This window comes from Ursus arctos, unplaced genomic scaffold, assembly GCF_023065955.2.
Source record: "Ursus arctos isolate Adak ecotype North America unplaced genomic scaffold, UrsArc2.0 scaffold_14, whole genome shotgun sequence".
In the NCBI taxonomy this organism is placed as follows: domain Eukaryota; kingdom Metazoa; phylum Chordata; class Mammalia; order Carnivora; family Ursidae; genus Ursus; species Ursus arctos.
In genome coordinates this window covers 13,101,168-13,125,882 of record NW_026622808.1, presented here as the reverse complement: position 1 = coordinate 13,125,882, position 24,715 = coordinate 13,101,168, and the positions used below count along the sequence as shown (strand labels likewise).

At 60.9% G+C, this 24,715-nt stretch overlaps 2 protein-coding genes across 3 annotated transcripts in view; both read right to left on the bottom strand.

Annotated features, from left to right (window-relative positions):
* The window catches only part of CSNK1G2 (casein kinase 1 gamma 2), a 29,779-nt gene extending 28,312 nt beyond the window's left edge, over nt 1-1,467 (bottom strand). The window contains exon 1 of the mRNA XM_048227126.2: nt 1,250-1,467. The gene's annotated coding sequence lies outside the window, so the exon portion shown is untranslated. The remainder of the gene's footprint in view (nt 1-1,249) is intronic.
* A 4,891-nt stretch (nt 1,468-6,358) lies between these two features.
* SCAMP4 (secretory carrier membrane protein 4) lies at nt 6,359-23,402 on the bottom strand. Of its 2 annotated transcripts, XM_057311429.1 has the most exons (6): nt 23,057-23,395; nt 20,239-20,367; nt 19,810-19,966; nt 18,520-18,621; nt 11,860-11,977; nt 6,359-9,313 (listed from the first exon to the last, which is right to left on the bottom strand). In XM_057311429.1, the coding sequence occupies exons 1-6, from the start codon at nt 23,061-23,063 to the stop codon at nt 9,134-9,136; spliced, it is 693 nt and encodes a 230-aa protein (XP_057167412.1). In that variant the 5' UTR covers nt 23,064-23,395; the 3' UTR covers nt 6,359-9,133. The 2 variants fall into 2 exon arrangements, with proteins under 2 accessions (XP_057167412.1, XP_057167413.1); XM_057311430.1 differs by lacking the exon at nt 18,520-18,621 and having other exon boundaries at nt 23,057-23,402.
* Nucleotides 23,403-24,715: the final 1,313 nt, after the last annotated feature.

The window sequence follows — 24,715 nt, the reverse complement described above, 5'->3', positions numbered from 1 at the left end:
CTTGGGGCACAATTTGGTGGAGACACAAAAACAAAAACAAACTGCCAGCAAAACCGCGAACTTCCCCCTTTCAAACCTGTGGGCCTGGCTCCCAATCTGTTCTTGTCAAGGGGCCACCTCCTTTGGTGACCAGAGCAAGTCCCTGAGGACACTACCCCCCTATACTGGAGCCTTTGTGCTCCCACTCATCTCTCACACCCACGAGCAGAGGAGCCTGTGGGGCTGGGAAACGCCAAATGAGCCTGGCCATGTCCTCCAGACGAGGACCGAGGACCCACAGAGCTAGAGACGCATCGGACCGAGCCCCAGTGGAGGGACGACATGTGGACACCCCCCAGAGTATGAGACACTGGCCAGAGGGGCCGGGGACAAAGTGCTGGAGCCCTCCGAGGCCACTGCCCACAAACAATGCCGTCCAGAGGCCAAGAGCCCCCAAGCCTACCTAGGACGACAGCCCACAGCCCCGAATGGGAAACCTTCCCTGAGAAAGTTGGGGCAAGAGGGGGCAGGGAGGAGATCAGTGTGGCCACCGCCCCCGGGCGCCCAGACATCTCACCCCCTCCCTGATCCAAAGTGTTTCCGGAAAACAAAACCAGTGGCGCGGGCGGAAAGGGGAGGGCACAGCCACACCGAGGTGGCGGTTCATAAGCAGTGCCCTGCAACAGGTCACCCCGGACGAGACCCCTCCAGCCGCTTCCCCGCCGTCCCTGCTCTCCCCTCAGGGCCTTCCAGACCACCAAGAACGGGTGGGCTGGGGCAGGGGTCCAGGATAGAAGAGCAGACGTGGGGAGACACGGGCAGTGGGCAACGGGCCTGAGCACTGGGGAGCAGTGAAGGGGGAAGTGGAGTGCCGCTAAGTGGACAGCGGGGTCTCAAGTCAGAGGGCCAGTGGAGGACCGCAGAGTCTGCAATGAGGGGTCGGGGTCGGGGGCGGGCAGCTGGGCCTGGAGCGCGGCATCAGTGAGGACCGCGAGGTCTGCAGTGGAGGCGTCAGCGGGAGTGCAAAGCGGCAAGGCCCGAATCTGGGGGAAGGGGGACAGTCTGGAGTGAGAGGACGACGGGTGAGGAGGTGGCGTCTGGAATGTGGGAGTCAGTGGGCTGGGGGCGGACAGAGGCGGGCGGACAGGGGTCCACAGGTGCGGGCCGGAGGACGGGCGGGGGAGGGGCCGGTCAGCGAGGGTGGGGGTCCGCGGGGCGCGGCGGCCCGGGCGCGTGGCCGTGGCAGCGGCGAGGGCGCGCGCGTCCTTACCTCGGGGCCTCCGCCGTGGCCGTGGTCCCGCGGCCGGCCGGGCAGCGGCCCGGGCTCCCTCAGCAGCGCGGCGCAGGGCCCCGCTGCGGGCCCCGCTCGCGCTGCGGCTCCGGCTCCAGCGCCCGCTCGGGCCCCCGCTCCCGCTCCCGCACCGCCGCCGCCGCCGGCCTCCGCATGTTGGCGCGGGCCGTCCCCGCCGCGCGGGCGCCCGGCTCGCCCCGGTCTCGCAGCGTCGCCCGCGGCCCGCGCTTACGCCCCGGCGTCGGGGGAGGGCCCGCATGCACTGCGCAGCCGCCGTCAGGCCCGGGGCGCACGGCGCCTCAGCGCGGGGCGGGTCTTGGCGGCCGCGCGCGCCGCCGCACGACGGCCGCCGCGCTTTGCGGCCGCTCCGGGATGGCCAGGCTGCAGCCCGCTGGGGGTTCCCGGAGGCGCGCGCCCCGTGGGGTGGGGTGGGGCGCACGCGCGCGCGCGTGCGAGGAAGGAGCCGGGCCGCGTCCCCCCTCCCGGGGGGCGGGGCTCCCCCCGTTCGCCCGGGCCCGCCCGCCGCTGCCATGGCGACGCGTGGCCGGCCGCCCCGCCGCGCTTCTGTGACGTCACGGTCTCGCCACCTGACGTCACGACCGGGCGGTGGCGCGGGGCGGGACCGGGCGGGGCGGGGCCTCGGTGTGGCTGCTTCGGGGACGGGCTCGCAGGGCCGGCGGGAGCCCGTGTGGAGCAGGCCGGGGCGGTGGGCCGCGCGGCGGGCTAGAGGGGCGCGGGGCAGGCCCCCCACGCAGGCGCTCCTGCAGGTGGGACGCTCATCACGCCTCCCCGGGAGCCCCCAGGCCTGCTGGGGGGTCAGGGCACTGAATAATGGGCACGGCGGTTTCAGTTCTAATGAAGCAGCGTGGGGCAGAGTGACTCAGAGCCCAGCCCTGCAGAAGGAGGTAGATGGGATCACATGTTCGGACTGTCGTCCTGCTGGTGGTGGCCAGACGGCAGGCAGAGGAAAGGGCGTCGGACGGGGACTGCAGCTGGAAGGGCCCGCGGCAGGGTGCAGGGTGCAGTGGACCGCCAAGCCAAGCCCTCGGACAGGCTGGCCACCACCGTTAACCACCTCAGTCTCTACTTTCTAATTAAGCTCTTCCAGCTTCTCTCCGAACTCAGACAAAGACCCTGCAGGCAAAGAGTCTCCTAATGGAGCTCCCCCTTCCCAGCACTAAGGACTGCCCTGAGCCCGCAGGACCCAACACCTTGACCCCAGGACCCTGATCGGCTTGACCTCACTGCCCACCTGCACGACCCACTGGCCTTCCTCCCAGTTTCCTCATAGAAACCTGGCAGTATTTTCCCCGTTTGGGAGACAGTCTTTTTTTTTTTTCCCTAAGATTTTATTTATTTATTTGACAGAGACAGTGAGAGTGGGAACACAAGAAGGGGGAGAGGGAGAAGCAGGCTCTTCGCTGAGCAGGGAGCCTGATGCGGGACTTGCTCCCAGGACTCTGAGATGGTGACCTGAGCCGAAGGCAGACGCTTAACAACTGAGCCCCCCAGGGAGAGTCTTGAGACACTAGTCCGCTATCTTCCCAGTGTCGGCCTCCCTGAAATAAATGTTTTACCACTGCTCATTTCTCTGCCTTTGGATTTTGTCAGCAGCGAGGGGCTGAACCTGGTCTGTTTGGGACTCCCAAAGCCAGTGCTCTTGCAACCCTGTGCCCCATCCTTCTCCAGTCCCACATGCAAGGTCACCCCCTCGAGGAAGCCCAGGCCACATCCCCACACTGCCGTTTCTCACTACATCCTGACCCTCTCTGACCTGAGCCATCCCACAAAGAAGTGTGTTTGCTTAAAATCAGCCTCCTCCAAAATACAAGCTGTTGACGGTGGCTCAGCGGATGACTAGGAAGGAGAGGAAGGGAGGGAGGGAGGGGGAAGGGGGAAAAAAATCCACCCTGTCCACCAGCCACGCCAGGCCAGGGACCACATCTGCTTTGTTCACCACGATGCCTGCGCACCCAGTGGGCACTCAGTCTGTGTGTGATCACTGTGCGTGGCGAATGAATGAAAGCATGCACCAACGAACTTCAGGGTCCTGCCAGATTCTGGAGAATTGGGGTTTCAGTTCATCAGACCTCCTGGCCCCATCAGTCCTCCTCTCTCACTCCTTAGGGAAATCTGCTCTCAGGGGCTCAACTCCCAGGGCTCAGGAGGCACAGCGGCCTCTCCTCTAGGGGTATTTGAGCCGTAAATCGGAGCTGCAGCCTTACCCTGTAACAAGCAGCATCCTAGGCAGCTGAAAACACAGAAAGTGAGGCCAAGGCTGGGATGGTGCCAGTAAAAGGCTGTGTGACTACGCGCGGGTCGCTGACCCTCTCTGTTCCTCCGCATCCTCGTCTGTGGACTCTCCATTGCCCCTCGGGTGTATCATGGGAATTCAAGGACTCATGAATAAAGAATTGCAGCTGAACAGATCTCTCTCTCTAATCACTTGCAGTCTTTGAAAAAGCAAACGGCCTTTTGTGCTCCCCCCCCTTTTTTTTTTGTGCTTTCCCCTTTTTAACCCCTTTGAATGTGGCCCGCAAGTGCCTGCCTCCTTTTAGTTTTGAGCATGGGCACCCAATTTGGGGAAGCTGGTGTGGGAAAGGGCCCCGTTGGAGCTCTCAGTATAGTAAGAACCTCGTAAAGAGGTTGAGCCCCTCGCTCCATTGCCCATCGCCCCACCTGGGAAAGCCTAACAAAATCTCAGCCTCCCCACAAATCCCAAACAGCTGTGGGTTTCGGGGAGGAGATGGCAAGCAGCGACCCCTTGTGTTCCCTTACCCCTAGACGAGGCAGGCCCATCTCCCTGGAGAGACCCCGGGACAGGAACAGGGCTGCATCCTGGGGTCCAAGGCCAGCCCATAGACACAAGCAGGTGCCTGGGGTCACTTTAGTGGAGTTGAGTTGGACTTGTGCTCCCTGCAGTCAGGCCTCTCCCCACCCCCCTCTGTGGGGCAGGGACGCAGACATCCACAGTCCCATTTCAAGAAGCAGAAACTGAGGTTTACAAAGGAGAGGGGACTTGCCCACGGTCCCCTGGCTTCACACCTGCAACGCTGCAGCCCTCCACGGCTGGGTCTCGCCGGCTGCCACTGTTCTCAGGGTGGGCCCGGCACCCCCACCCCAGGACCAGCTGCTGTGGTGCAGGAGAGCACACAACCCAAGCTGGGCCGGGTCGAAGTTCTCCCTCTCGGGATGGTGTGAGCCCTGGAGGGGAAACTGAGGCCAGAAGACACGTGAAGGGCAGCGAGGAGTAGCCTGTGAGCAGAAACCCAGCAGTCTGTGGGACAGAGCGCAGAAGCTCCCAGCTGGCTAGAACTCCCCACCCTGGGGTCTCCCCACCTCAGAACAGACCCCAGCCCCAGGGCTGTACCATGTGACCACCCAGCCGCCTCTGATCGGCCCAGAGCGAGCCCACCAGCTCCGCCTCTGGGGTTGCTGAGCAGGAGGGGTCCCAGACGGTGGTCTCTGCCCTTGTGTGGGCTCTCAGGCATCTGTCCCCCGCAGTGCTGAAACCCAGCGTAGGTGAACAAGCACCCGGGTGCGTCCAGGCCTCCTGGGAGCCTCCGTGCTGGAACCATGAAGTCCCAGCAAACCTGAGCAGGAGACGCGCAATGTGCCACCTGTCACCAAAGATCCCAGATGAGGAGCTCCTTCACTCCACTCCTCGGGGGCCAAGGCCTAGGCGAGGTAGAGAGTTGAGTAGTGTCACCCCCAAAATTCACATCCACCTGGAACCTCAAAATGGGACCTTATTTGGAAATAGGGTCTTTGCAGAGGCGATGAGTTAAATTCAGACGAGGTCACCCGGGATTAGAGTGGGCCGTAACTCAGTGACTGGTGTCCTTAGAAGAACGCACACAGGACGTCGGGGTGGCTCGGTCGGTGAAGCATCTGACTCGGATGGGGCTCAGGTTGTGATCTCAGGGTCCTGGGATGGAGCCCCGCCTTGGGCTCTGCACTCAGCACGGAGTCGGCTGGAGATTCTCACCCTCTGCCCCTCCCCCACTAGTGCTCCTCTCTCTAATTTTTTTTTAAGGAAGAAGACAACAAAGACAGAGCGGACACTGAAGGGGTCAGCCACAGGCTGAGGGATGCCTGGCGTCCCCAGGAGCTGGGAGAAGTGGGAAGGGCCCTCCCCCAGAGTCTCTAGAGGGGGCGCAGCCCTGCGACACCTTGACTTCAGGCTTCTGGGTTCCAGAATTGAGGAGGGTGAATCGATTCAGGCCGCCCAGTTCATGGCACTTGGACGTGGCAGTCCCCGGAAGCTCCCACAGATGAGGACCAGATGGGCCACTGTCACGGGTGGGACTGTGGTCCCCGAAAAGACATGAGCAGATTCCAGCCCCCGGCACCTGTCCGAGAACAAGGGGTCACGGGGCTGGTTCCTGCTGAGAACCTGTCCCAGGCTCCCCAGCTCCACGGGGCTTCTCCCTGCCTGTCTGGGCCCACATGTCCCCCTTTTTATTGTCATATTGGATCTGGGCCACTCTATGCCTTATGGCCTCACCTTACCTTGAAAAATTACTCCTTCGGTGACCCTGTTGCCTTTTTTTTTAAGTTTTTATTTATTTGACACAGAGATGGCACAAGCAGGGGGAGCAGCAGACTTCTGAGCAGAGAGCCCAAAGATGTGGGGCTCAATCCCAGGACCCCAAGATCATGACTTGAGCCGAAGGCAGATGCTTCACCGACTGAGCCACCCAGGTGCCGCGGTGATCCTGTTTCCAAGAAAGGTCACCTCCTGGGGTCCTGAGGGCTAGGACGTCAACGTATGAACGGAGGAGTACAGAATTCAACTCGGCACAAAACACACGGGAGTACGCACACAGACCAGCACCCACCTCGCTCCGCCTGAGGGCAGAGCCCAGGCCCTCCACCCCCACACACACACGGACAGCCTGGGACACGGTCTCAGTGCTGCCGAAGGGTCCCCAAGCGACTGACCCCCGACTGGCCGCGCCGTGACCTGCTCATTGATGCCTCCCGAGTGACTCCTGCGCCCCTGCCTCCCTGATACACCCTTTGCCCCCATCTTTACGTTGGGCCCTAAGAGGTCACAACTCTGCAAAAACGAAAAGAGTCACTCCGTTTTCTAAAAAAAACGTTATTTTTTTTAATGTCGAAGCATAATAAACATATTCTTAGATGACATTAACAAATGTTTTTAAATTTTGTCTTAAATTCTAATGGTATTAGTATTCAGCCAGGGGAGGCAGGGAGGGCCCTACCCCGGAGCTTGCAGAGGGGACACCGTCATCTTGCATGTCTGGCCCCCAGGATGCGGGAGCGCTGAGCCCCCCCGTCCGGGGTCGTGGGTGACACCGCCATCATCCCGCTGTGGATCCCAGGCTCTGCCCTCCAGAAGGTGGGAGGAGAGACCCCTGTGGTTCAAGCCCTGACTCTGGGGTTCTCTGATGAGGCCACCCACACAAAGGGTCCCTTTCTCGACTCCAGCCCCATCTGGGTCACCTGGGCGCTGAGAGTGCACACGTCCCTCCCTCCAGGCCTAGGTGCTGTTCCCGCTCTTCCTGCTCCGTCCACCCATGCAATCCATGTCCGGCACGCCGACAGGTGCATCCCCGGAGTACACCCCCCCTCGTTTTGTTGCTCTGGCATCTGCTGGGTGCCTTCCTGGGGCGGCCTCAACCCTCACCCTCACAGCTCGGGACGGCACAGCCCAACAAGTGTCCCAGCGCAGGCTCCTGCTGAGGGAGAACCTGTCCCAGGCCCCCCAGCTTCACGGGGGGGAGGTCACTGGTAATCTCGGCGTGCCTTGGCCTGTAGAAGCGTGACCCCCATCTCTGCCCCATCTTCATGGGGCTTCTCCCGGCCTGTCTGGGTCCATTGCTTTAGGGCCCACCCTACTCCAGTGTGACCTCACCTGAACTAAGTACCCCTGAGACCACCCCATTCCCAAACACCGTTCTGACCTGCTGGGCACTAGGACATCAACACGTGAATCCGTGGGGAGGGGGACACAATGGAACCCGTGCCATTTGCTTGGGGCTCAGTCTGGTTTCTCTCTGTGGATCTAGTCTCCTTCCTGTGCTGGCAAAGCGCCCCGTGGGGGCCCCTCCAGCTGGGCTTCTGTGAGGCCCTCCTGTTTCTCTAGCAGCCACAGCTACCATTGCTCTCCCTTCAAGCAAGCGATGCTGGTTTCTCATTTTCCGCACACTTCCCTTTTCAAGTTAAAACAGAGGAGCATAAAAAAGCAAGTTGATTGAAAGGAAAAGCATGAAGGAAACGCACTGTGGTGGCTCGTGGACACCGCTGAGGGCGAGGCCACGCGGGGCACCGTCCACAGGCAGGGGCAGCCTGGCAGGGCACGGGGGGGCATCGGGTCGCTAGGGCCGCGAGCCCAGCAGGGCAGCAGACACACGCGCCCCTAACAGCCCCACAGAGGCTCCACGACGCAGGAAGGACTATCGTATGTATCTCCAGGATACTCTCCTGTAACAAAACCCACTACGAAGTAACGAAGGTGCCCGCGTGCACGGTCCTACCGCGGGCCGCAGCTGCTCGGTCGGCCGTGGCGGCGCTGCCCACGCGGCAGGGGACTCGGCCCCACGGGTGGTACAGCGCGTGCCTCTCCGTCGCGGAGACTGGCTTGGGGACATTCAGGGACACCCGGGAGACCCACGGCTTGAGACCTGAGGGGACGCAGACCCGGGTGCATTCTCGGGGACCATGGCCACCTTGGATACCATGCGGAGCTCAGCACAAGCAGCCGAAGCAAGCATGGGTGCGGAGAACAAAGAACAAGTCTGGCTGGACCGGGGCCTCTCAAGAGGCCGGCACCCGGCGTGGCAGTGTGTGACGTGGAGGGTCCCCGTCCTACCCCGAGACGGCCAGCCAGGAGCCGAGGGGCAGCATTCGGGGAGCCTGGCCAGCAAGGGCTAGGAGGCTACGAGGAATCCCCTGGCCCATCCGCTCACAGGGCTGCTGCCGAGATCCCCACGGGAAATTCCAGTCGTCTCGGAAGGAGCTTCAAGAGTCAGACGAGAGAAAAGTGGCGTCTCATTCACATTCCTAAGGCACAGATTAATCATATCTTCTTTCCTTCTAGAAGGCGATTCTCTGGAGAAACTCCATCTCCTGCTTCCCGCAGCTCGAGCAAGGGCTGCGTGGCCGTGGGCTCCAAGCAGCCGGCCCAGGTGGTGACCGCTCGGCCAGATGCTGCTGGTTTCCCTCCACCTGCACAGAGGGGAGAGGCCCACTGCCCTGTCCTCCCCAAAAGGGGTTCTGCCCCAAATCTCGGATATCGACAGAGGTCTGCGCAACATTCCCAGGAAGAGAGCCACTGTGGGCAGGAAGGCCGACGGGCCCACAGAGCCCATGGGGCAGACGGACAGATAGACAGGGGCTCAGATCATGGTGCCCAGGAGGGTAATCATCCTCTGGCTGAACCTGCAGGGTTGTCCACAGAGCCCTCTGGCTGCAGGTGGACAGGGACGTAGAGGACAAGGACACAGAGGACCCGGCCAAGCCCCTCGGTCCCCCGCAGAAACAGGAGTGAGTGGAGGACAAGGGCCGAGGGTGACATCCTGGTGGAGTCCTTCTCTGTGCCATCAGCTCTGGAAGGCAGCGCTGGCCTGCTGCCCCTTCTCCTCAGGGAGGCCTGCGGCCGAGACCTCCGCAGGAGAGGGCGTGCTCTGCAGCACGGGGGCGGGGGGGGGGGCGGCCTCCTGCCGGGCAGCCGAGGCTGGACGGTTTCTGGGTGGCGCTCACAAGGACCTCCGCTCCCGAAGGTGAGAGGAACACAAGTGCGGGTCCCCAAGTGCTCTCGGGCTCCGCTGCCCTGGCCGGGGGAGGGGAGGAGGGCGGTGGGGGCAGGCGGGCAGGCAGCAGGGCCAGCCAGCCCCTCTAAGGCCACTGGCTGCCAGGTGCCGGGTAGCTGGGCACGGTGGGGTACTCAGGCAGGCTATTCCCCGAGAAGTTGTTGTACTGAGCCTCCCGAGATGGTGGGTTCCGCCATGTGCCCGTGTTCCACTCGGTCTGTGCCTTCTGGAAGCTTCCACCAGCTCCCCGATAGATCCTGTGCACCTGCAGTGCAGAGGATGGGGAGGCAAACAGAGAAACCGAACTGAACCTGTGTGTGGCGACGAGACCTGCTCGTGCTTCGGGCAGAACGTCTCTTAGATGAACTACAGAAGTCACAGAAACATCTTGGCGGACACGTGAAAAAACACACAGAAGCCGACATGGCGGACTTGGAAGGCCCCGCCTGACCTATGACCATGGTCGTCCCCCCCCCCCCCCCCCCGCTCTCCCAGCTGCTGACGTGTGCCACCAGCGCTGCTCTCCTCCCCAGCTCCGGGGCTGGACTCTCGGGCCGCGCGCCTGACACTCGCACCCCATGCCTTGTACGTGGCCCACGGTTTCTTAGGCAGAGACCCCCAGGAAGGACTGACCCCCCACTGCACCTTGGGGAACATGGGCCAGTGCTGGAAATTCTACAAGTTCTGGAAAACTCAGCAAGTGAAAAATGGCATTTTAACTCGATGCTCCTGATGACCAATGAAGCTGAACGCTTTCCCCGTTTCTCACAGGGATCTTTCTTCTCCCACATGACTATTAAATATCTGTCTCTCCGTCCCCTCTTGGTGGGAGTGGGGGGGTACGCAAGAGAGAGCTTGCGTGGTGGGACTGGGACTTCCCTCCTTAGAGGCCGGCTCGCAAGGCTGGCCCTCGATGGCGTCTGCAACCGGACTCCAGCCACCCTCTCCGGCGAGGGTCTCGGTCCCTGAACCATCTGTGCAGACACGGGGTTCGTGCTGAGCACCTGCACCCCTCCCGGAGTCGGGGGTCCTGGCCCGAGCCGGACAGAGGGGCCCGCGAGACCGACCCCCACAGAGAACGCTGGGTCTCTGCCAGCCGCCTGGACACCACACCTCACACACGCAGCCCCGTCTCATTTGGGGAACTAAGTGCGTCCTGTGGGGCACCCCGGGAGAGGACTCTGGAAGCTCGTGCCTGGCATCCCCGCCCCCACCCCCACATCACTGTCCTGAGCTCATGTTGCTTCCTATCCTCTCTCTGTATAAACTACGGCCGTGGGGATGACCGTCTACTGAGCCCTGGGGTCCTCCCGGCACATCCCGCCCCTGGGCCTGCTCCTGGGGACGGACACAGGGGTCATCTCTTTGTTCAGGAAGAACACACTCTAGGGGCGCCTGGGTAGCGCAGTCGTTAAAGCGTCTGCTTTCGGCTCAGGGCGTGATCCCGGCGTACCGGGATCGAGTCCCACATCGGGCTCCTCTGCTATGAGCCTGCTTCTTCCTCTCCCACTCCCCCTGCTGTGTTCCCTCTCTCGCTGGCTGTCTCTCTGTCACATAAATAAATAAAATCTTAAAAAAAAAAAAAAAAAAAGGAAGAACACACTCTGTTTTTGTTTTTTTTTTTTTTTTTTTAAAGATTTTATTTATTTATGTGACAGAGAGACAGCCAGTGAGACAGGGAACACAAGCAGGTGAGTGAGAGAGGAAGAAGCAGGCTCCCAGCGGAGGAGCCCGATGTGGGACTCGATCCCGGAACGCCGGGATCACGCCCTGAGCTGAAGGCAGACGCTTTAACGACTGCGCTACCCAGGCGCCCTGAACACACTCTATTTGTGACCATAAATCTTTTCTTTCTAGCTCTATAGGCATTTAAGTTAGTATTCGCTTTCTAATTTAAGATGTTTGCTGCTGAGCAAAAGTCCCTGGTTGGAAACAGTCAACCCCTGTATGGACCTGATTCCGGAACCATGTTTAGACTCATTCACTGTCTCCGCACACGCTCGTGGTTTCTGCCGGGCCCTCCCCACCCCGACTATCCACACAGCTGAAAGCATTTGGGGTGCACATACGGAGGGTGTGGAACAATGCTTCTGTCTGCCCAGACAGCCAGGTGCAGGGGGAGAAAGCCCACGGAAGCCAGGAAACGTGCTTTAACAGCTAGATTCTCGTGGCAAAAAGGCTAAAGAGACTCCAATCATGGCCCACCACCCAGCCCGTGCTGGAGCCGCAGCGCTGGAGCAATGCCCGCGGGGACTCCATGCACATCCACGGCTCTGGCCTCTGACCAGCACCTGAGGGCTGCAGGCCTGGCATTCATCCCCGGGAGAGCCCACGGTCGCCCACCAGCTTCCACGTGGCTGCAGTGCGAGTCCTGCCACAGTCTCCAAGCACCCAGAGCCATACTGCCCACGGGAACTTTCCGTGATGGTGGGGACGGCCCAGCAGCCCCAATGCAGCCAGCAAGGACCTGAGATGAGGGGTGCGGTGGATGCCCCAACTTTTCAGTTTTGCTTACTTTTACTTAATGTGAATTTAACCGTATGTGGCAGCAAGCGTCCAGCGGTGGCCACATCGGGCAGCGTGGAGCACACCCTGGGCCACGCACGTGCTGGGGGCTCTGGCAGTGGTGCCCCCAAAAGCAGATGTGGTCATCGTCAGCCCACACCATGCTGTTTTCCCAAGCCTGCCCAAGCAAAGGTCAGCTCATTCCCAGACATTTGGTCTCTTGCTCCTGAAACGGGGATGAGACAAGTCCCCAGAGTGCAGGGGCTCAGGTGACGGGACACACGGGAAGATGCCGGAAGGACTCACCTTTATGATCGCAATGGCCATCATGGCAGCTGACATGGAGAACATGATGGCTGGAAGCAGCATGACCACAGCAGCCCCGACACTGGTCTGGAAGAACCCGATTGCCGCCAGCCAACCACTGCAAGGGGCAAGAGAGCACATGGGTGCCAGCACGTCTACCAAACAAAGGCCCAGCATCCCCCATATGTAAAGAGCGCCAACAATCAACAAGAAAAAATAAACGACCAGCAAGGAAATGGGAAACTGGTAGGTGGACTTGCAGGGGCGGTGAATACATGAAACAATGTTCAGACCCAGCAACAAGGAACACACGTTAGAACGGGGTCTCTGTGTCCCCCTGCCATGCGGGCGAGTGCGGTGCGTGCCAGGGGCTGAGGAGAGGAGCCCTGCCCTGGTGGGAGCACGTCCCTCGGCGGCAGTGGCAGTTATCTACAAAAAGTCCTACGTGCTCATTTCTTGCACCCAGCTCTCCTCCTTCTAAGAATTTATGCCACAGAATTACTGGTCACCATGAAACGCCGCGAGTGCCCTAAGTGTTCACCAGCTGGAAAGGACACAGACGTCTGGAGGGCCACAGCCACTCGACGGCATGCGAGGAAGTGCTGAGGAAGTGAGAGGGGAAGAGAGTTAAAGAGGAGTCAGTACAGCAAGACCCCACAAGACCCGTTCTGTCCCATGCGCACACGGACACCCACACTTGCCTCTTGGGGTGAGAGGTGGGAAATAACCGTACTTTGAGATTCTACTTTTCTGAGCAGATAATGAAAACACACGGCGCGAGCTTCGGGAACTTAGAAGGATGTGTAATAACTAGCAAGTTAGCACTAGTTTGCTGCTACTAACTAACCCACGTGCTGCATTCAGGCTTCACGGCTGTTTGGCGGGTGTCCCTGTGTTCCAAGAGCCTGCCATGTGGCTACAGACCCACAGACTGGCCAGCCATACCCCCACAGCCACACACGCACTGCCACCTGCAGCCCTGCGGGAGCATCAACCCCAAGACGCAGAAGACCGCGTCCAGCCGCTCCCACGGGAGCCCTGCCACGCCCCACACCGGGGCCGTGACGCACCTGCGGCCGCCCAGCACGCACGAGCCCGAGCCCCGAGTCTCTGGGGCTCATGCCTGGGGTGGCAAGGCAAGTACTGGGGTGCAGTCAGCACACGTGGGTTTCTTGAAAGCGTCTTCCGGAGGCCATGCTATGCTCTGAACAAGAGGGAAGCTGTGTGTCCTCCTCACCCAACTGCATGATGCGGGGGCAGCCGGAGGAGCCCCTGGGCGCTGGGGACAGACCTGCCATCCGTTCCCACTCAGCCTGGGGGAGCTGGAAAAGCCACCGGGGAGGGAGCCTCAGCCGGGTCAGGGGAGTCGATATGAAGCAGAGCCAGGCAGCTGGAGGGCCCAGGCAGGTGCTGGGTGGTGGGAGGCTCCCCGGAAGGGATGAAGCGCTGGCTCTGCTGGGGGGGGCTGTCACTTTGGGGACTAGTATCCTCCCAACAGGTCTGGGGCCCTGGAAAGAGGAGTCAGGCGGGCGGGGTCCCCGACTGAGGCCTGTGGTCTCTGGGGAACGTGAAGGCACCCACAGGCAGGAACGCGGTACAGGGAGCTGCTGCACAAGACCGGCCTCCCCGCACGACCAGGACGGAGAGTCTCACGTACGACCCAGCAGGCCCGCACTCAGGCTCGAGGGAGGGCGGGAGACAAACTGGCCTCCGGCAGCTACCACTGGATGGACAACGGAGCCTGTTGCAAACCATCTGTGTCAGGGAGAGGCCAAGGTGTCTGTGGCGGGGAGCAGGGAGGATGAGGAGGCCTGGAGACGGAACACAGGGCTCAAGGAGGGGATGAGGGGTCGCCAGGGGCTCCCGCAGAGCTGCTCAGCCTGGAGCTCGCAGGGTTGGAACCAGGGAGAGGACAAAAGGGCATGTGAAAAGATGGAGCAGAGATACACGATCTGAGGAGTCTGGCAATTCCCCGGAAGGCCAACCCAGCTGCCGCGTCACCAGTCCCGCAGCCGGCGCACACCCGAGACGTGGAGCCACGCTAACAAGGGCGGCACATGTAGACCTCCCCATGCCCAGCAGCATGGGTGGAAGCACACAGCGCGTCCCCCACACGTGGGAGCGTCCCTCGGCCGCGAGCAGGGGCGAGACACCCACCCGCGCTGCCCCGGGGACGGACCCTGAACCTACGACACTCAGGGAGGGAACCAGACACGGAAGGCCCCACAGCATGTGAGTCCACGTGTGTGACACGTCCAGAACAGGCTCCTCCACGGACGGGAAGAGGGCTCAATGGGGCCGGGGGAGGGGGTGATGGCTGATGGGGGTGAGTTCTTTGGGGGTGACAGAACATTCTAGAACTAGAGAGAAACAATGGTGGAACAACCTTGTGGATGCACTAAAACCACTGAGCTGTCCACTGTAAAAGAGTGAATTTCTGGTCCGTGACGTGCAGCTCACTAAAACCCTTATTCCAAAAACCGAACCGCAGGAAAGAGCAGGATGACGAGCCCACTTCTCTGATAATCAACTGGAAAGACGGCTGGGGGGGCCTGAGAGAGAGGTCGACCCGAAGAAGCGAGCACATCCCATCTGGACAAACTGCCGAAGCAAAACGTAGTTCAACACCGCGTGGAATCCTGAACAGAAGGACACTTGTGGAAACGCGGGGGCTCCAACGACCGCCTGCCATCAGGACAGCAGGCCACACCGGCACTGCCCGGTGGTGTTGGATGCCAACAGGCGTTGACGGCCACACTCTGTCCTATCTCTGCACCTTTCTGAAAACCCCAAAGTGGTCCAACATGAAAACCCTATTTTTTTTTAAATGTTTTATTTATTCGACACAGAGAGAGACAGAAAGCGTGCGCACAAGCAGGGGGGAGGGGCAGGAGAAGCAGGCTCCCCACAGAGCAGGGGGACCCCGATGCAGGGCTAGATCCCAGGACCCTGGGATCATGACCTGAGCTGAAGGCAGTCGCTTCACCAACTGAGCCCCCCGGGCGCCCCAGGAAAACCCCATGAAGGGGGTGCCCGGCTGCTCAGTTGCTGTCTCCAGGGACACAGCCCAGGAGCTCCCTCCTACCGTCTCCCTGCTGCAGGGAGAGGTCGGCACCCGCACCCCGGGCTCAGCCCAGTCCCCAGAGTCTCCCACTCTCTGCCCCTCTCTCGAGGTCCTGCCCTGCAGTGAGCAGTCCGAGCAGTTAGGGGCTGGAGAGTTAGGAGGAGGGGTGGGAGCTGCTCGGCGGTCCCTTCTGCCCAAAGGAGAACTGGAACCGAACTGGGCAGGCTCCAAGTGACCGAATCCTCTGGTGGACACACACGCCTGGGGCACAGACCAGAGACCCCAAAGAAACGGGAGGCCAGGGGCGCCTGGGTGGCTCTGTCGTTAAGCGTCTGCCTTCGGCTCAGGGCGTGATCCCAGAGTCCTGGGATCGAGCCCCGCATCAGGCATCGCCGCTGGGAGCCTGCTTCTCCCTCTCCCACTCCCCCTGCTAGTGTTCCCTCTCTCACTGACTGTCTGTCAAATAAATAAATAAAATCTTAAAAAAAAAAGAAAGAAATGGGAGGCCAGAGCATACGATCAGCCTCTACTTGCAAATCTTCTTCCAGCTTCCTCTGATCCTCTGGGGAGATGGTCTCACCTTCCCTGACCTCTGCCAGGTGAGGGCCAAGAAAACGCAGCTGCTGCCCCCAGCGGGGGTCATCCTGGGCTGCGCGCTGTGAGTGTAATCGTAAACCCACTCACAAAACAGATCACTTAGAAATAAATAAATTTTAAGGAGTTTTGTTTTTTTTTAAACTTTTAAGTAGGCTCCACGCCCCACGTGGGGCTGGAACTCACGAGCCTGAGATTAAGAGTTGCACGCTCCACTGACTGAGCCAGCTAGGCACCCCTAGAAAGCCCACTTAAAAAGCAAGAATTTAAGGGGCTCCTGGGTGGCTCAGCCGGTGAAGCGTCTGTCTTTGGCTCAGGTCATGATCTCAGGGTCCTGGAATCGAGTCCCACATCAGGCTCCCTGCTCAGTGGGGCGTCTGCTTCTCCCTCTGCCTCTGCATCTCCCCCTGCTTATACGCTATCTGTCTCAAATAAAATCTTTTCAAAAATTTTTTTAAAAAAGCAAGAAGAGAGCATAAAGGAATTCAGGTTGGTTTCTCAGGTGTGAAGCAGGACCGGTCTCATACATATACATACGAACTTAGAATATTTTTATATGTCTTGAAAATTCTTTTCCTTCCCAGGCTCCCAGGGTACCATCTGTGGAGATGACGCACATCTGGAGCGTGTGGCGAGTGACCTGCACGACACTGGGCCAGCTGGGCACCGCGGACGGCACGCAGGCACCCCAGAGCATCCCCTCTGAGGATGAGCCTGACGGCTCGGGGAAGCCTCAGGGCAACCACACTGGTGGCTGCTGTATGTCCCATGAGGAAGGCCAAGAGCAGAGACCCGCTGGGCCCCAGCCGCAGTCTACCCGCCCCCTGGCGGTGGGCCAGGAGCCTGCTGGCCACCAGAGCCCAGGAAGGCGAGAAGACCCTGGGCTGGGCTTCCAAAGGGAACGTGGTTTGGCAGAACAGCACCTTGGGGTGCCCATTCCCTGAACTGAGCCCTGGGGAGGCCAAGGGGCTCGGTGGAATCTCGTCGACCCACGGGAACACTGAAGAAGGCAGAGCCAGGAGGGGTCCCCCCTGCTGGCCCCGCCCCACCCGTGCGGGCCCAGTGCCTAGAGACAGAACGAGAGCCTTGACAAGCCTCTTATGAGAACAGATGGGCCTGCAGCCCCGACCGCAGGTGCTGTGCCCTCCTCCTCCTGATTTTCCAGAAGAGGAAAATACTTCAGAGCAGCTCTTTGCCCAAGCTCACCAGCTGGTTGGTCACCTGTCCCCTGCCCTGTTTGGCCTGCACTCCAGCAGGGAAAGGAAACTCCTGACGTTCCCTTTCTGCAAGCTGGCCCCCGAGGAAGGTGCACACCATGCTCGCCCAGTGTGGAAACCAGGTTGGGGTGGCACTGGGCAGAAAAGAGCTGGTACAGTAGACCTGAGGCTTCCCTCCTCAGAGGCCGGCTCGCAAGACTGGCCCTCGATGTCGTCTGGAACCGGACTCCGGCACCCTCTCTGGTGAGGGGCTCAGTCCCTGAACCGTCCGTGCAGACATGGGGTTCGTGCTGAGCACTTGCTCCCCTCCCGGAGTTGGGGTCCTGGCCTGACCCAGACAGAGGAGCCCGCAAGACCGACCCCCGCAGAGAACCTGGCGCTGGGTCTCTGCCAGCCGCCTGGACACCACACCTCACACACGCAGTCCCGTCTCATTTGGGGAACTAAGTGCGTCCTGTGGGGCACCCCGGGAGAGGACTCTGGAAGCTCGTGCCTGGCATCCCCGCCCCCACCCCCACACCGCTGTCCTGAACTCATGTTGCTTCCTATCCTCTCTCTGTATAAACCACGGCCGTGGGGACGACCGTCTGCTGAGCCCTGGGGTCCTCCCGGCACATCCCGCACCTGGGACCCCAAGACAGCCCCTCACTGGCCCTCCAGACCCAGATCTGGGAGGGCATCAGCCGGGAAGAAACCCAATACCGAGGGTCCATGCAGAGCTCATCTGCTCACCAGTGGGTGAGGAAGCAACACCGGGAAGACTCTGGGAGGCTCTTCTGGAAACAATCCCAGATGAAAGCAGAAGGTGACTTGCAGACTTTGTAAAGGGGACAGACACTAGGCAGGAGCCGAGGGGCAGGCTCGGGAGGCCACAAATACCCCAAGGGATGCCAACCGAGAGGTCACACAGGGCACAGCTGAGCAGAGACAGGATTCTAGAGCACCGACAAGGCCGAGCACACGCATGAGCAGCTCAGATGTCGCCCACAGGACACTTAATGCCAAAGACACGACCCGCAGCCAGCCAGCAGCCCCGCAGGCACCCACATTCTCATCATGGGACCTGGGATGTGTCCCCTCATGCAGCAGAGGGGACCTTGTCAAGGCCCCAATGTGGGGATGACCTGGGCTCCCGGGGGGCCCGGCGTCCTCACGAGGTCCTCACGAGAGGGAGGCAGAGGGTGGGAGTCCCAGAGATGGGCAGACCCCGCGCTGCTGGAGGTGAGGATGGAGGAGGGGCCGTGGGCCAGAAAGAGGCAGAAGCCAGGTCTCCCTGGGGCCCCGGGGGGACCAGCCCTGCCTGCCCCTGGGTTTTGGACTCGTGATGCCCACACATCAGACTCCCGACCCCAGAAGTGTGAAGTCAGTCTGTCTGACTTAAGTCACTAAGTCTGTTGTCATCTGCGACGGCAGCCACAGAACCGATCTAAAACCTTAAAAACAGACAGAAGACTGGCTCTCTCTCGACAACAGGGTCACAAGCAGCTGTCCTGGGGAGGACCTCTTGCTGTTCGCTGAGCCTCTGCTCCCAAACACATCCCTAGGCCACACTTCCCAGCCTCCCAGATGGCCCAGGAGCCCGTCCCGGGCAGGACCCTCATGGGCAGGCCCTGGATGGGCATGGGTAGCAGATCCCAGCTCCGCCAGCGCCACCCGGAGTACTCATGCGCTCAAAGGCACATGCGCCTTCTCTCGTGCCCTGGGAGGCTCGGGCTCGACCCGTCCCACAGTGAAGGCACGTCACACCCACGCGCTGTGGCCCGGGCTCCCGGGGCCCTGGCTCACCATGCGCCCCATCCCGCGAGGCCGATAGCCTGGATGATGGTCAAGACAAACTGGGCTCCGAAGATGAAGAAGAATGCCATGAAATTGAAGGAGCTGTCGGCTCTAGAGAGGAAGAGAGAACAGCCGTCACTGCCGCCCTCCCCACAGAGGCACCAACCCGGAAGCGTCATCACACTTATGCTCACAGTGGGGCCACGACACGGCTCCTCTGGAAAAACTCTGTGCTGGCAGACTCCTGGCTGCAAAGGGGTCTGAGAGATTTCCGTGTGAGTGACTACACTCACATTGTTGCTGCAGGTCAACCCGGGGAGAAGACGGGTCGCAGATTTAAGGTGTTCTGCACATTCCCCGGAGGACATGGGACAGCTGCAGAAGGGCTGCGGTGCAGGCCACCTCCAGGTCACTGAAGGAGGCCAGGGCCTGCAGGACCGCGAGGGCGGCAGGAGGCAGGACCACTCCCAGGCTGTCAGCACGCTCCATGTGTTCCTGAGAGAGGCTGCCTGAGTGCCCAGAACCTGGAGGCACAGCCCCATCTAGCCTCAGCAGACACGTGGGTTTGTAGTTCTTCTCTCCGAGGGCCTCAGGGACGCTGTCTGCGGGACTCTGAGAGCCCGGGATTTGGGAACCATCTAGGGGCAAACACAGCAGCTCCTGAGTTAACAAGGGGCCAGCTAGGGGTGAATGTCCACAAAAGCCAAGAGCTGCCAACACCCAGTATAGCTACACCCAGCGCGTCCCCCACACGCAGGAGCGTCCCTCGGCCGCGAGCAGGAGCGAGGCGCCCACCCGCGCTGCCCCGGGGACGGACCCTGAGCCCCCAACGCTCAGGGAGGGAACCAGACACAGAAGGCCCCACCGTGTGTGAGTCCACGTGTGTGACACGTCCAGAACAGGCTCAGACGGGAAGGGGGCTCGTGGGGGCTGGGGAGTGACAGCTGATGGGAATGGGGCTGCCTCGGGGGTGACGGAATGTTCTGGAACTTCACAGAAGTGATAGCCGCACACCCCTTTGAAGACACTGGGAACGCTGACTTGAATAGGTGAGCAGATACGTGAAGTGTCTCTCGATTTAGTTACTAAAAGACTCAACAGGCTATAGTTGGTTGTAGTCTGCAGTCCCTGGATATAAACCTAACACAATGGTTCTGGGTATGTGCGCCAGAGGACAGGCGCGGCCAGGGCACAGGCCCCGAGCGCACATGGTCAGGTGTCTGGTTCCTCCCAGCGCTGAGCACCAGAAGCTCCCCAAGGCCCCACGAGAGGTGCAGACCGCCCCATGCCCCAACTTACCGGAAGGCCTTGTACACAGGCCGGAACCAGCACACGTAGCCACAAGGGGAGAAGAGCAGCAGCCAGACCAAGGCCAGGCCGAAGTTAGCTCCCGAGCCGCCACCGATCCACCAGGCCAGGCAGGCGATGAGGTTGACCCCCAGGGTAGCACAATAGACTGAGGAGGGGGGCGAGGAGTGTGAGCGGGGACCGGAGGGCAGCAGGCTGGGACCCCTCCCACCCGCCCGGAGAGCTGGGCCGAGGCACTGGTCAGCGTGGGAATCATGGAGCCAGAGGAGGGCTCAGGGGACATCACTGTGTTAGGTGAGATTCAGCCCAAAATTCGGGCTCTCGCCGGAGGACGGGGCAAACTTGTGGTGGGGGTTGTCCAGGCCGGGGTCTGAGTGGCGCAGGGAGGCCCTGCCCCCCGCCCCCGCCCCGGCGGCTCACACAGCCACAGCCGGTAGATCCTCTTCACCAGAAGCTGGTGCTCGATGGGGATCTCATCGGAGAAGTTCTGGTAGAAGCAGGGCTTCAGGGGAATAAACTTGGGCAGCGGCGGGAAGTTGTTCTCCTTTTCTGCAGGGACAGAAAACACCAGGGAACGAAACCAGGCAGGGGGCCTCAGTGACAGCCCCAAACACGTGCTCATCCCTGTCCTCAACCTGCAGACGTGTCCCCTCACGGCAGAGGTGATGCTGTCAAGGCCCCGTGGGGGTGACCCCGGGTTCCTGGGGGACCCAGCGTCCTCACGAGAGGGAGGCCCAGAGACGGGCAGACCCTGCGCTGCTAGCGGTGAGGATGGGGGGGGGGGGGGCCCTCAGGCCGGGAAGAGGCAGGAGCCGGGTCTACCCATGCTGGGGTTTTAGAACTTCTGACTTCATAACATGAGATGATAAATGTGGTTTATTTTTTTTAAGATTTTATTTATTTTAAATGTGGTTTATTTTTTTAAAAGATTTTATTTATTTGAGAGAGAAAGAGCATGAGCGGGAGAAGGAGATGGCAGGGGAGAACAGAGAGAAGCTGACTCCCCGCTGAGCAGGGAGCCCAACATGGACTCAATCCCAGGACCCTGAGATCATGACCTGAGCCGAAGGCAGACGCTTGGCCAACTGAGCCACCCTGGTGCCCCAGATAAAAGCGGTTTAAATCGCTCCGCTGTGGTGACTCCTAAGAGCCGCCACAGAAGGCACGCAGACTTGGTGGCACAGCCGCACACTGTCAACTCCCAACTCCAGAGAAGGTTCTGGCCCTGTGAATGCAGGAGCTTCCTGGGGCAGCTCTACCAGTCAGGGGGTTTCAACCACAGAACTTCATTCTCTCCCAGTCCGGGAGCCCAGAAGTCAGAAGTCGAGGTGTGGTAGGGCCACGCTCCCTCCAGGGGCTCCAGGGGAGGGTCCTTCCTGCTTCTCCCAGCTCCCGGGGGCTCCAGGCATCCCTCGGCGTGTGGCCGCGTGGCTCCATCGCCTGCCTTGGTGGCACACAGCCATCTCCGCTGCGCGTCTTTATGAGAACACCTGTCACTGGATTACGGCTACCCCACTCCCGTGTGAGCTCCTCCTTACTAACTATACACGCAACGACCCTGCTTCCAAATAAAACCGTTTCACAGGTACGAGGGTGAGGATCGAACGTGTCTTTTGGGGACAGGATTTAGCCTGCAGCACGGTATGGTCAGTGCCACCCTCGGCCTTTCAACGACATCACCGCTGTGGCAGGACACATGTCCTGAGCACCTCGGAGGCCCAGACCATAAACAGAAAACAGAAGGGGGCTGCCCTCCTTGCCAGGGGGAGACTGACAATAATCACAACGAAGGAGCGAGTATGGCGAGCCAGAAAATGCTGTGTCGGGGGCGGGGGGCGCAACAGGGATGTGCGTGCTCGGGGGTTGGTTAGCTGTGCTCTAAGAGGAGGGCCAGGGGTGCTTGCGTGGCTCAGTCAGTTAAGCATCTGACTCCTAATCTCAACTCAGCTCTCAATCTCTCAGTCCTGAGTTCGAGCCCTGCACTGGGCCCCATGCTGGGTGTGGAGGCACTTAAAAAAGAGTCATCGGGTTAGCCCTCACTACAAAAGTCGGTATTTAAACAAATACTCCAGAAAGCGAAGAAGAGAGGCAGTGGGCTCCGGGGGAGGGCCTCGGAGTGAGTGGCAGCTGATAGAGAGGCAGCGGGGCGATCAGGGGCCAGATGGGCAGACAGGTGAAGGCAGACCACACCTTACTGGCCACACCACAGAGGGGCCTCCGGCATTTACCACCTGATCCACGAAGCCACGGCGCGTCCCAAGCCCGAGCGGACAGGGGAGCAGATCCCACTGTGAACTTGCTGGCTCTGAGCCTCCACAATCAGATGTGGGAGAAGGGCCTCCCCGCATGGACTCACAGCCCCCATGCCACGGCCACTGGTCACTACCCTTCAAGGTTCCTGCCCAAGGCCCCAGCGAGGACCCCACCTGGCCCCCGGCCCCTAGCCTTGCTGCTCCCTTGGCCACTGGCACCACTCCCCTTCCCTGACGTCTGACCCCCACCCCTCCTGCTGCCCACAGCAAGGACGGGGTGATGCTTCCAGTGGTCAGGCTGCTAGCACACGCTGTGACAAGGAGGTGGAAATCACCCCCCCATCCCCCAGCCGCCCCACCCCGGCCCCCGCCGCCAAATCACACGCCCTTTGAAACCCTGTTTTCTTGGTAGATAAACAGCCCCAGGGCAATGTTCTACGCAGACTTAGAACTCAGAATTGAAATCCCAGTGCCACCACCACCTGGCTGACCTCAGGCACCCAGCGCCCCACCCTGCCCTCCACCTGAAGGCCGGGGTGGATGCCAGGATGCAGGGGTGGAGAGGCGTGGGGCCATCGTGGGTGGAAGTGTGCACTCCCGGCGCCTCGCCGTGGCCTTGGGGCCCCAGGCCCACCTCACTTTACCTGCACACTCTACCCCTCCTTCCGAGCAGGAGAAGGCGGGCAGACCCGTGAGAGACTGAGAGTGTCGTCTATGCGTGTAGGCATGAACCCAGATGCCCAAACCTCACCCCTTACGGTGATGTCCACGACCAAATGGGCCCCAAGGCAGAAAGCCTGGCCAGGCCAACGACTCCCATGGAAGCTGGCATCCACCTATCACATGGCTCAGAGTTAGGAAGTGACCCCAACACCCTCCATGGGAGAAGAGTGGTGTGTCCCCCGCTGGATCTGGCCACTAGGGGACACTTCCCAGAGGAACAGAGAAGCCGGATCCCTGCCGCAGGGCCTCTGGGTGAGACTCACCAGACATTTCCGCTGTGACAACTGGGCGGGGCAGAAGCCTACAGCCACCTGGAGAGGAGACAGCCACAGTCAGGAGGTCCCCAAGGCCGCTGGGAGACGCCGACCCCAGCTGCACACTCAGCAGCAACCGCAGCTGGAGTCCTCACCTCCAGGCCACCCCCAGGCGTGTCTGTGCTCTGGTCCCGAAAGCCAGCCCCAAACTGATCAGGCCAACCCCATCTGCAGCTTTCGGAGCCCCCCGGGCAGCGTCTGTGCTGGTAGGGCAGGGGTTGGGCTGTGGCCCCACCACACACCAGGCCAGAACCAAAATGTTCCTGGGACCCCATGGGCCCAACCCCACCTCCTCGTCCTGCCTCCTTGTCCCTCCCAACCCCCCAAACTTCCTCTCTATCCATGAACAGCTCCGAGCACCTCCTCAGAACCACCGAGAACTGGGTCTGCGCTCACCATTGTATGACATTACACCAGTCACACAGTCTCTCTGGTCTGCACTTTTACCCTGCAAGCCTGAAGAGCTGACGACCTCGCCACAACCCAAGTGAGGCAGCTGGAGACACCCCTGGCACCCAGTGGCCCTTCCTACATGGAACCAGGAGAGCTGGTGTCACAGAATAGCCCCGTAGAGCAGACTGCCAACAACACGTATACCTGCGGGGGGACTCTGCCAGTTCCCTGAGGGCTCTGTGGGTAGGCACTGCCATCTCCAGATACAAGCCGGGCTCATGCGCCCATGCCCAGCACCCACCCGGGTCTCACTGTCGCCAGCACTGGCACTGGGATGGGAACCTACAGACAGCTTTATCACACACTGTCTAGACGACAAGGTTCCAGTGACACTGAGCTCCCAGGGTCCACTCCCCCCACCCCCACGAGGAGACCCTCTCTGCCCAGCCCAGCCCAGCGCCCACATACCTGGTGGGCTCACAGCCCACCCCACTGCCCGTCCACGACACCGGCCTGTGGTCAGATCCCCCCCCCCCGCCCCTGCTGTCCTGCGCCCGTGCGCTGGCATGGACTGGGAGCAGAACCCCAGGGTTCAAGGGGAGGCTCAGAGCAGGGATGAACTGAGCCCCACAGTGGCCCCATGACAGACAGACAGACAGACCCATGCTGGTTCTACTGCTAACTGCTCTGTGCAGACCCCTGGCTGGCCCTCTGGGAAGGATGGCAAATAGGACGACGACTAGAAGAAACCTTTTGGTGAACGGAGTCCCGGCTGGCAGGCTACACCCTCATGTAAACACCCACTGGACAGCCACACCCTTCCAGACCCAAGACACAGGCAGAGAGGAGTCCCCCCCCGCAGGTGGGGGAGCAGGTGGCACTCTTCCCCCACTTGGCTCAGAAGCTCCCCTTGCCGTGTACAAACCCCAAACCTTGGCAGAAGTGGTCACCCGACCCAGGTACCCTTGGCCACCATGGTCCCCTGCCTCTGTCAGCAGACTCCAACCTGGTTTGGGGCTGTTTATTTTCACAAGCAGTGCCGCTTTCTGACACCGGGACAAAGGAGATCCTGTCCCAGCGGAATCTCGGGCTTGGGGCAAAAGGTAGGTGGAGAAGGAAGTCCGAGTGCCTAGCCCCCCACCCAGGCTGGGCCCCCACAAAGCTCAAGCCCACACCAGTGGGAACAGCGTGTGGTCTGACTTCGGGGTGGAAGAC

Bases quoted from the DNA above. Each gene is read 5' to 3' on its own strand.
- SCAMP4 (XM_057311429.1), bottom strand. The intron at 18,622-19,809 runs GTAAGTTGGGGC...CTTCCTCTCTAG, and splicing joins CCTGTGTACAAGGCCTTCCG to AGCCGACAGCTCCTTCAATT. The intron at 11,978-18,519 runs GTGAGCCAGGGC...TGCCCCTTGCAG, and splicing joins CTCGCGGGATGGGGCGCATG to TGGTTGGCTGGCGGCAATCG.